Raw genomic sequence first — 10,582 nt, forward strand, 5'->3', positions numbered from 1 at the left:
AAAAGCTCAGCCTATTGAGAGACTTGTACCCTAGCTAAGATTCCATTCCCATCCCTTGTGATACCACAGAGGAGGCCAGTCACACCAGCCAAACCTCTTTAATTAATGACAGACCAGAACTGTAGCAGCATCCTTGTTGCAGGGAAAAGAAAGCATGCAACGCATGTGTAGGTGTGCACATGCAAGGAGTGTAAGGAAACCAGCTGGACATCTCCCCCATACATACACTAAATCAATGCTCATCCCTGGTGATCCCCAGAGCAATAGTATTTTATGAGACTGAAGGATTCACCTACAGTAGTGAAAGCAAGGAACCCAGGCTGACCACAGTGCAGTCTTCTGCTGTGGTCCAGGTAGAGCACCCCAGAAAGAAGGAAATGTAGGTCCCACAGAGAAAGTGTGCAGCCTCTGCTCCATATGCCACCCATATGAACTGGGGATTAAGCCACTGCCTCACTCGTGTCCCACCTCACCATCCCTGCTTGGCCCACGTGGTTCCAGGCTGTTGTAGGATGGCAGCATGGTCACTACAGCCTCAACAGTGAAGCGGTGTGGAGCATTGAGACCTGGTGCCTCATCTTGGAAAGCAGTGTTATCGTGACTGTTTGAAGGGGGTCCCGGAGGAGAGAGCTGCTGCCGGGAACGGAACCAGCGTAAGGCCAAGATAAAGGTGATGGCGATGAAATCCAGAATCAGCTCTGCAAGCTCCATCACAGACAGGACAGAGGATCCAAACCAGAGACTCCACTGGTTCCCAAGCTGGGACAGCAGAGTCACTACCTGCAAGAGATGGAGAAAGAGCAGTGAGGACAGCCCTCGTTCGAGCCTTTTGCTGCTCTGCCTGCTCCCACTAGCAGTGCCCCTGTGGTGCTGGGGGATTCCTCCCACCCTGCCACAGGAAAAGAAACTCAATAGCCAGCACTGCTGCTGGAACAAATGCCTGCCAATATGGAGGGATGTCTTGTGGAATGGGTGGCTAGAGAGGACACAGCAGTAAAGTGTGTACCGTGAAGGCTGGAGATTCCCCATTGGTCTTGTAGTTCCACTCTTCAAAGAAGATATTCACTTTGGCAACTCCATTCCTGTAAATGAAAGATGGGGCTGAGTAATCCCACATCTGCAAACCCTGCATTTCTTCACCAAGCTTAATGGTCTCCTCTGCCCCCTTCTGGTCCCTGTCTTCTTCATACATATACCACCCAGAGGTTTTTCCTCATCCCCGCAGTTCCCTCAGGGCATTTCTGGGACTGCACTGTGAAATCCAATGTTTCTGGCATCCTATGTTGGCTCAGTACAAGCTCCTGCGTGGCTCTGCTTCCCACTCTTCCACTAGCCCTTACCGTGACTCTGACACAGCAGCTGCTGGGGGCTTACTATTTTCATACTAGTGGCTGACCCTTTTCAGACTCTTCACTTGGATTCCCAGTCCTTGTTAAAGTCTCAGTTTATCTCTATTCTGACTCAAATCCACTGGCCTTGTCCACAGGTCCCATCCCTAATCTCTTCCCATCAGTGATTTTATCTTAACTCTAACCCCCTGGCACACACACTCCACTGTGATAGTTTCTGGTTTGGAAGCAACCTCTGTTTAGGGGCTCTTACCTCTTGGATGTGATATTGTATTTGTTCTGTTGTGAAAGCATGTAAAAAACCCAGTCCTGAAATGAAAGTGCAATAAATTGCGTTACATGATCACAGTCACATTCTGTAGGTTTAGTACCATTGAGGAAGGACGAAACAGGAAGTCAGAGCAGTGCTGGGGAGCCAGGAAACCCTCTCTTTACCTCTGAGACAGCAGAAGGCCAGCGGGAGTATCCAGCTGACAGCTGGTATTCTGTCATTCTGGAAGACAAGAGACCGTGTTAGCTGTTGAAGCTGTAGGAGCCACAAGGCCAGGTCCTGCAACCCCCAGGCACACCTGGAAACTCCCCACCATGCCGAAGTTCTGCCCACTTCCCACTGAGCTCCTGCATAGTCTTCGGGAGCTCCCCACCCTGAGCCAACATTGATGCTCCTCTGCCATTTTGGCTTCCTGATGGGAGAAATACCATTTTGGGTTGTAGTTCAGCTATTGACTCAAGCCTTTGCCCTGGTCAGTAAATGCTTTCCAACATGGCTATGAACAAAGAGTTCCCAGTCTACCTGACTGATGATCAAACTTACTTGCAAGGTTTTCGACATTTGTGGAAACAGCCCAACACGTCAGCTTTGAATTCAGCCAGGAGTTTGTAATAGCAGTAGCCTGAGCCATAAAGAAAGTAAATCCACATAAGCTCACAGTATCTGTATACAAATGGTGATGTGTGACAGTGAGGGGAATCCAGAGGTTTCCTTTAAAACTCAGAGGGACTAACCATCCAAGACAAAAGTGTCTTTTGGATGTCCCATACCAGGAAGCTCACTGAAGACAATGAGATGTACTAGGACATGGGGTGGACCAAATAGGTTCAGGTGGGCATGAGCTTTACTATTCCTCCTGTCCACTTACCCCAGGCTACGTGCTTTGTGTAGTCACAGTACTCTGCTCCAGCGGGTAAGGGATAGAAGTAATATGCACAGCCACAGCGCTCGACCATGTTGAGCTGAAAGCAGGAGCGAATGCAGACCTGGGAGGCATATGAGGTGGAAAAGGTTGAACAAGGGAACCCAACACACTGCAGCCTGCATCACATCATACTATTAACAGGGCCCATGAACAAGTATGGCTGTTAGGGGACTGAAGCATTTTAGGAAAGTAGGGAAACAAGCTCGCACAGGAACAGTGATAATGAGTTACCTGTTCTGTGTAGCGGGAGGAGTACAAATTTTGCACTGGCACGTCGCTGCCATCCTCTGTGCAATCACTGTAACTGCCCCCAAGACGCACAGTCATCTCCTAGAATATCAAACTGTCATTACACTGAATGACTGGCACTTTGATGTTCTCTTTCTACGCTTGCATGCCACATACTGCTTGTCCATCAGTGTCTGCTCTTTATGCCAGCTCCCCCTGCTTTCCCCCCCGCTTTCCTCCATTTCATTGTTCACAGTCAAATGCTTCTTGTCTAGTCCACTAAGTTGCTCTTCTTCCCTTCCCGTCACTCCACGTGCTTAATCCCCTCCATTAACACACACTGGGTCCACGACAATCCATCTGTATCTATCCACCAAGTTAAACCTCCCCCATAACTTCACATCCACAGCTCTTACTCCTGCTGCTTCCCCACCTTTCTCATGCTGATGGAGGTCTCAATACCCGGACGCACGTTGAAACCCCCATCATCCATGAAGGCTGGCTCATTCTGATCATGGACCATGACCCTGGCTCCTGTCACCGTGGACAACAGAGGGATGAAATCATTCTGTTCGGTGCGCACCACCAGTGACAGACCTGAGGGAATGTTAGAGAGCAAGAGATATCATGGCCGGCCGTTGTGCAGGAGAAGAGAGAGAGCAGAATGGTTAGAAGTGATTCTGTAGGAGATAAAGGAAGAGAAAGATCAACCAGGGCTGCACCAAAGCTGGGCAGCAATGGAGGGTGGCTGGAGGGAGGCCAGAGACAAAGCTGGAGGCTCCAGGAGAGACCAGAGAAAACTGGATTTCTTCACTGTGGCTTAGAAAAAGCAGAACTCGAAATTGAGAGAGATTTCGTCGAGACACTCAGAGCTGGATGGAAGAAAAGCCTGAAGACTGGGCCTAGAGAGGTTTCAGGGGGTTTGGGAACACAAACAGGTCAGTTGCAGGAAACAGGAAAATGAGGAAGGAGGAGGTGAAGACCAGGCTCTGAGGAGCACAGTACTACAGTTCAACTTGGGATTTCAGGAAGGGCCAGCACAGGTCCAGAGGGAGCAATGAACATAAGGATCAAGCACTGATGCGGGAGAGAGTTCAGTGGGGCAGCAGTGGGGGACAGCCATGTCCATGAGACAGCCATCTCCACACGGGTGAAAACAGAGCTTGGCAAGACAGAACAGGGCTGCGATCTGCCACCACCAGCGTTAAGCACAGCAGGATGCCTGTAACTCCTGGGGAAAACAGAGTTAAGCTGTTCTCCTTACTCACCAAAGAGTGCCTCTCACCCACCATTATTGATCCCAGGCAGTGAGGATGTCCACAGGCTGCTGCTGTTGTCGTTAAAAGTATAGCAGTTCCCATACAAGGGATGGTGGAAGTGGGTATAATTCCTGAGAGGGGAACAGAAACATTCACACGGGGTGAGAAGGGCTGTGAGACCAAAGGGAAGGGCTTTCTGAAAGGAGCAACTCTGTTTTCCACCTGCAGGGAGAGGGGCTTACAGCAGATGGGCAGTATTTGTTACGTAAACTCGCACAAACAGGGAAAAGCAATTAAAATGTGCTGTAAAAAATGTCATGGAGCTGGACAGGTTTTTACACCAGGTTTTTCATACTGCTAACTCCTGAGAGCCCAAATGGATTTTAGCAGTACTAGCAATTACTGTATTATCTTCCTAATATTGTCAAAACTCTTAGCTCTTCATACCCTTTTTCCTCCCTTGCCAATGGGTTTCATTCCACTACCTCTTTAGGGCTTTTTGACCAATAATGGCAGGAGAGAAGTCAGATTTTTTTTTTACTGTCTTTTTGTAACAACTTCTCCTTCTCCTGTATGTGGGCTGGTATGTACCACTTCACCACTGCAGAGAGTAGAATAAAGAGACTTCTACAGTTTGTATCTGTACCCACTTTGGGGTTTGTACCAGCGTAACTATTTCACTTGTGTGAATGCCAGGAAAAGGAGAAACCATCTTCTGAGGTCCATAGTTTCAGGTCACAGAAGCTGTGACCGCTGTGACCCTGGTGAACACAACCCACAGGAAAGACTCAAGAGACATCATCTGAGACAACAGGAACTGAACACGGAATGATCCCACCTTGGGAAAGAGGTTCTCTCATGTGGGTTTCTTGATTCCCCTTGGACCCAGGCACAAAATTGGGGAGTTTTCTGGAAGACTCGGTGGGATGTTTCCACCACTTACGCCTTGTCACATGTTGCTTCATTGAAGCGGCAAGCATAGATGAAATTCTCAAAGTCAGACTCATCCAAGGCTTTTGCATCAGGCATCTGCGCCAGGATATTGATATAGTGAAAGCTGTACCACTCCCGCACGGCATCCACCCCTGAGGAGTAAGCCTGATGGAAACAGTCCTTGTTGTTTTCACTGCACTGTTAAGAAGAGAAGGAGAAAACCAGCCATGTCAGGGAATTCTTGTCCAGGAGGTGAGGCTGTGGCTGTGGAATAGGTGTGCTCCCTCAGCACTGGCAGAAGATGAAGCTGAGGGTGTGGAAGAGCTTTGCAGGGCTCCTGCGTGTGACCAAAAGGCGATGAGCAGGATGGGGAAAAGCAAAAGCAGGGCAGCTACTCGGTGGAAGGGAAACACCAGGTGACTGAGCATAGCTGGGTAAAACCCAGGAGACAGCAAGTCACAGTGAAGTGTGCAGGGTGATCTATAGCACATAATTCTACATGGTATAAAACCAGAAGCTTTAAATTCTTGCGTGGGGAGCCCTTCCTTCAGGGTGTGTCCAGAACAACATTTGTGATCCTGTGGGAACCCAGTTAACTGGCAAGCGATTAGCTTCAGTCCTTCCATGCCTTTTAAAATGCAAACACAGATACCCTAGGGCAAAGAAGCTGCTACCTAGGAGCAAATGCGACCATGACCACATTTCACGTGTCCCACAGCCATCCAATACTTTCCCCTTGGCTATTATTGGGCAACGTTGAGGTCGATGTTAATAAATGGCTCTCCAAAGGCAACTGCAAGGCTGATGTAGCCTTCAGGAAGGACAAGGTTTCCCTGTCCTACCTAGGAAAAGATGGGCACTGACATGGAAAGGGACAGGACTTGGGGAGCAGGACTGCACTGGGCAAAGGATTCAGTTCTACTTTTATCTGTCATTAGCAAAAGCCAGTGCAGCTTAATCAGACTTCTACATTGGGAAGGGCATGGCCAAGGGTCTAACAAGACAGAAATAGCTAGGCAGACACTGGAGTGGGTAGGGCACCAGATATCTAGGGATCTCACCAGAACAAAGCCAATTTTCCAGTCATTCTTGTCCACTGAAGGACTGTTCTCTGGCAAGTTGACTAAGTTATCCCGCTTCTGCCTTCGCAGCGGATGGCGCTGGACATGATGGAGCAGGCTCCTTGAGCTACGCTTTCGTGTGGACTGCATTGACCAGTCACTTCGTGCCAGAGACATGTTGTAGTCATAAAGGTCTAGCAGCGTCTGATGGGTGATTTGGTCCAGCTCATCCAGCTTCTTCCGGATGGCACTATATCTATACAGTGGGGAGAAAGGAGCCTGCAGGTTTAGGACTGGATGCACATAAACATCTCCGAATAAGACATGCAGCAAAATTTGCTGGGGTGATTCAGGACATTCCTGCCACCAGCTGCAAATCCAACCCCTTGCTGGAGGCTACCATTCTTGTAGGACAGATGTAAATGCATCTGCTTTTGCCCTGTGGCAGTTTACAGTGCAGCCTGCTAACATAGACCACGAAGTAGAGCTGACTAAATTAACATGTCTTACTGTGAATGCCTTGCAGCAGCAAAGGCCTGTGAAAAGTGTCCTTTCCACTGGCACTGCTACAGAAGGGGACAATCAAGGACCATGAGGAGAACCAGAATACGTTCTTTTATCCTATGCCTGCAAAAGTCAAAGCAGTTAATAGCTCTTGGAGCCTATTTCTTACCTGTATGGATTAAGGGTACACAGCGTCACGGCTGGGAAAGTCAGCCTGTCGGAATTAAGGTTGAGGTTGAGGTTGACAGGGTAGCTGAAGTACTCCCTGTAGAGGATCCCAAACTGCCAGTACATTAAGCCGAAGGTGAGAAAGAAGAGAACAGACCAGAAGGCTGTCTTCATCTTATTCTTTTTGGAGCACACCAGGCGGATAGCCCCATGGATGGTCGTGTTGCTGCAGAAGAACTGGAATAGCTCCTTGTAGGATCCGTAGAATTCGATGAGACCCTCACGCTCCTCCTCTTTCTGCTGCTGCTCCTCTTCTTGCTTACATTGCCTTGTTTTCTCCCCTTCTGGCATCTTCCCCGTCTTCACAGACCCACCCTGCAGCACAAACTCGGAATTAGGGGACAGTCCCGCAAGACCATGGCTCCAGGAAGCTGTGCCCCGTGCAACACCTGGCTCTGCATCACTGTCTCCCCCAAACCTCGGTGCTTTCACCCCCTCCTGCCTGACCCCCATTCCAGGCACCCCACCAAGGTCCTCACCCCTCCATGCACACGCTCCCCCCGCTCAGTCCACAAGTGACAGCGGGGCAGATCCTCCCCCCCCAAGCAGCCCCCTCGTCCCTTCCCGCTGCCCTCCCCACACCTGCGCCCCCGGCCCGGCCCCCCCACCCCGCCCGCCCCGCCGGGGCCGCGGGACTGACGCCGGGCGCCGTGCCCATGGCGGGCGGCGGCTGCTCGGGCCGGGGCCGGTGCGCTCTCTCCGAGCGCTGCTGCCCGCCGCTGCCAGCTCTCTCGCAGCCTCCCCGGCTGTGCTGGGACCGGTTCCTTTCCAGTTCGAGCCAGCACCCCGCCCGGCTCCTGCCCTGCCGGCCTCTCCCCGCCCGCCCCTCCTCCCTTCTCCTGCCCCTTCCCCCCGGGCGCCGCTCCCGGGGAAGAAAAGCCTCTTTAAACTCTCAGGTGTCCACGGCCGGGCAGGGGCGGCCGAGGGACCGGGGACGCGCCGGGGCGGTGACCTTGGCGGCGCCGGCCGGGGTCAAGGCGCGGCCGCGGCGCAGCCGGGGGGCAGCAGGGACGTCCCCCCGGTCCTCCCCGAGGGGAGCCCTGCCCTGGCCAGGTAGGGCTGCGGAACGGCCTGTCCCTCCTCCTCCTCCCTCGGCGGGGACGCGGCGTCCCAGCGAGCCGAGGCGATGCAGAAAGAAAGCTGGCAGCGCCTGTCCCGAGGGCAGCGCCGGCCGGTCGGGACACTCCCCCCCCTCCTCCGCCGAGGGCGGCAGGACCCTGCCCTGCCCACGGACCGGCGGTGAGGCTTCGTGCGCGGCTTTACTCGCCAAATTTTGCTTTTCAAGGGCAAAGCCGAGGTGGATGGAGGGTTTTGGGTGAGATTTGCAAGAGCGCTGGGGCAGAGAAGGCTGCTGGTGGCTGGGTGATACGCATCAGGCAGCATCGCCTTTGCTGCTTCACTGACTACAGAAATCTCTAGTGTCCGGAACGACCCGGCCCAACCGTGAGTGGGAGCATGTTTCACCGATCTGTGCCTGCGAAATCAAGGCCTCCTGTCATGACCCAAAGCCTTGCAGTGTTTCCTTGGACCACAGAAATGAAAACCTGTACCCAAATGTGAGCTGGTCCCTAACACCTCCCCTGCCATTATGAGTGGAACCTTTTTCCCAATCCTTTCTCCAAATAATTTTCTCCCAAACTAGCTCTGTATGAGGTTTTCACTACTTTCTTTCCTTTATTGAGTACATCCTTCAGATCAGTCCTTATTCAGAGTCATCTGTCCCTGAATTTCGATCCTTATTGGAGTTAGCAGTGGGCTGGTCAGTGACGCAAAATACACAGCCACTTTTACCTCTTCATATTGCAAAATGCCATGCTTGAAAATGGCAAGGAGTACACTTTTGAGGCCGGCAGTTAAGTGACAGCATGCCAGGAACAGCCTTGTGACAGCTGCTTGTAACAAACCTGCAGCCGTGACCTAGGGCTTTCCCCTAGCTCTGTCCTGTGACAAAAAGTGATGCGAAGCAAAAGCACCGTTCCTGCTGTAGTTCTAAACTTAATTATATCTTAAGCAATTTGCCTTGGACTTTTGTCAAAAATGAGTTGCAAAAAGTGGGAGGAATAGGGGAATGAAATAATATTGTATCAAATGCCTACTACAAAGCAGCTTCCTCAGAGCACTAGCAATGCCCTTCTGGGTCAGACCGACGGTCCATGCAGCTCCGTATCCTGCCTCCGGCAGTGCCATGGGAGATGCCACTGGGTAGAGGGATGTGAGCTCTTTTTACTTGTGCCATTTGTGTGTTTTATGCGCGCAGATGGTCCTGGAGAATCCCTGAAGATGCACACCAGCCATTTGAACCTATGCCTTAAACTCTGTGAGCATATACAGAGGTATTAACAATTGTGCAGCAGCGGTGTGTACAGTTACCGGTGTAACCTATGGAGCTACAATCCAGTTGCTTCATAGAGGGCATGTTTAGAACTTGTTTGACTTACATTATTGCAATTTCCTGAAATTACTCAGTTACACTAATGGACCACCCTCCAAAACCACCTCTCTCTTGTTGGAATTGTGCCTCGGTCTTACTGGAATGACAAAAATTTTTTTGCCCCTGAAAATGCCCATTTTATGCCCATTTAAGTTAATGGCACCCACAAAGCAACTAGAGCCAAGTTTGGTAGAGCTGATAATTAGGTATTCTCAGATTTCCACAGTATTTAAAAGCATGTTAAGCTGTCTTCAATTGATCTTTGCAAAACTGTCCTTTTTGCAGGGTGTGAGATGAAGGTAACATACATTTTTGGTTTCTTCTGACTTGCATTGATTTGCTGTACCCAAATGACAGTGTAAAGCAATTTTCTCAGCATTTTGTCACGGCTGATCACTATGTTGTTTGGAAGAACTTTTGGCTTTTGACAGTTTGGACAAGAATAGCGGTTAATTAGGGTGTGGGTGCATGTATTGTATGTTTTGTATTTACATGTCTGTAAAGGATGTACATCGTATACCTATGTATTTCTATATACTCATGGGCATCTAGATACATATTTGTTTTATTTTTCAAAAGACTTTTCCACAGGTTGTATTTTTTTTTCTAAAGAATTAAAAAAAACACTTGCTGGCTTTTTCACCATGTCAGCCATGATCTAAGAAATTCCCCTTTCCCTCTTTCTTGCACCAGTGAGCTGCTCAAGCTGACATACATTATCTGCTGTTGTGGCACAACTCAGAGCACGTATCAGCCCTGAGGTGACTTCCAGTCATGTCGGTCATGTGAATATTGCGCTTTGGCTGCAGCTTTGTAAAAGCCCTTACCTTCCCGTGGTAACACAGATGTGCTGTGGATTGATTGCCAACTCACAAAGGAACCAAAAATAGATTTTTGATATTCCTACACCACAATTACCGCTTGATTCCCCAAATACTTTAGAAACAATGCAAGCAATAAATCTCCTGTTGCCTTCTCAGGTGCCAGTCTCAATATCCATTTGCAGAACATCAGAGTTTGCTAACTCTTCCGTTTTTTGGTTTTTTTTTTTTTTTAAATTATTTACATCTTCTTAGCTTTTGTGTTATTTTTTTCCAATATGTAGATGAACTAGATCACGCGAGTGACCATCTTCTGGACAAGATTGTCAGTCATAAACAGCACCGTTTTCCTCAGGCATGCTTCACTGTGACAGGAGATAGCGACGTGGAATTATTAATGTAGCTTGTGAGAACAATTCCTGTTGATATTTTAGGTTATTAGATACATTCCTGTCTCAAACTTCCCTCACTGCAAGAGTCTTATAAGAATTTTGCCCATCCGCATGTTTCTGGATATTTATTCGATGTGTCAATCTGTCAAGGAGAGTCACACATGATGGAACTGATTTAGA

General features: G+C 49.6%; 1 protein-coding gene across 1 annotated transcript; it reads right to left on the reverse strand.

The window, feature by feature from the left end:
- Positions 1 to 453: 453 nt before the first annotated feature.
- On the reverse strand, positions 454 to 7,829 carry SCNN1A (sodium channel epithelial 1 subunit alpha; the record flags this gene model as incomplete). The annotated part of the gene is made up of 12 exons (XM_082002246.1): positions 6,700 to 7,829; positions 6,027 to 6,282; positions 4,976 to 5,163; positions 4,063 to 4,163; positions 3,207 to 3,370; positions 2,777 to 2,875; positions 2,489 to 2,606; positions 2,164 to 2,242; positions 1,785 to 1,842; positions 1,603 to 1,658; positions 1,007 to 1,082; positions 454 to 780 (listed from the first exon to the last, which is right to left on the reverse strand). Exons 1-12 carry the CDS (start codon positions 7,209 to 7,211, stop codon positions 454 to 456), a joined length of 2,034 nt encoding a protein of 677 aa, XP_081858372.1. The 5' UTR covers positions 7,212 to 7,829.
- Between the last annotated feature and the right edge of the window lie 2,753 nt (positions 7,830 to 10,582).

This window comes from Phaethon aethereus (assembly GCF_964289735.1).
Source record: "Phaethon aethereus genome assembly, chromosome: 1".
Lineage (NCBI taxonomy): Eukaryota > Metazoa > Chordata > Aves > Phaethontiformes > Phaethontidae > Phaethon > Phaethon aethereus.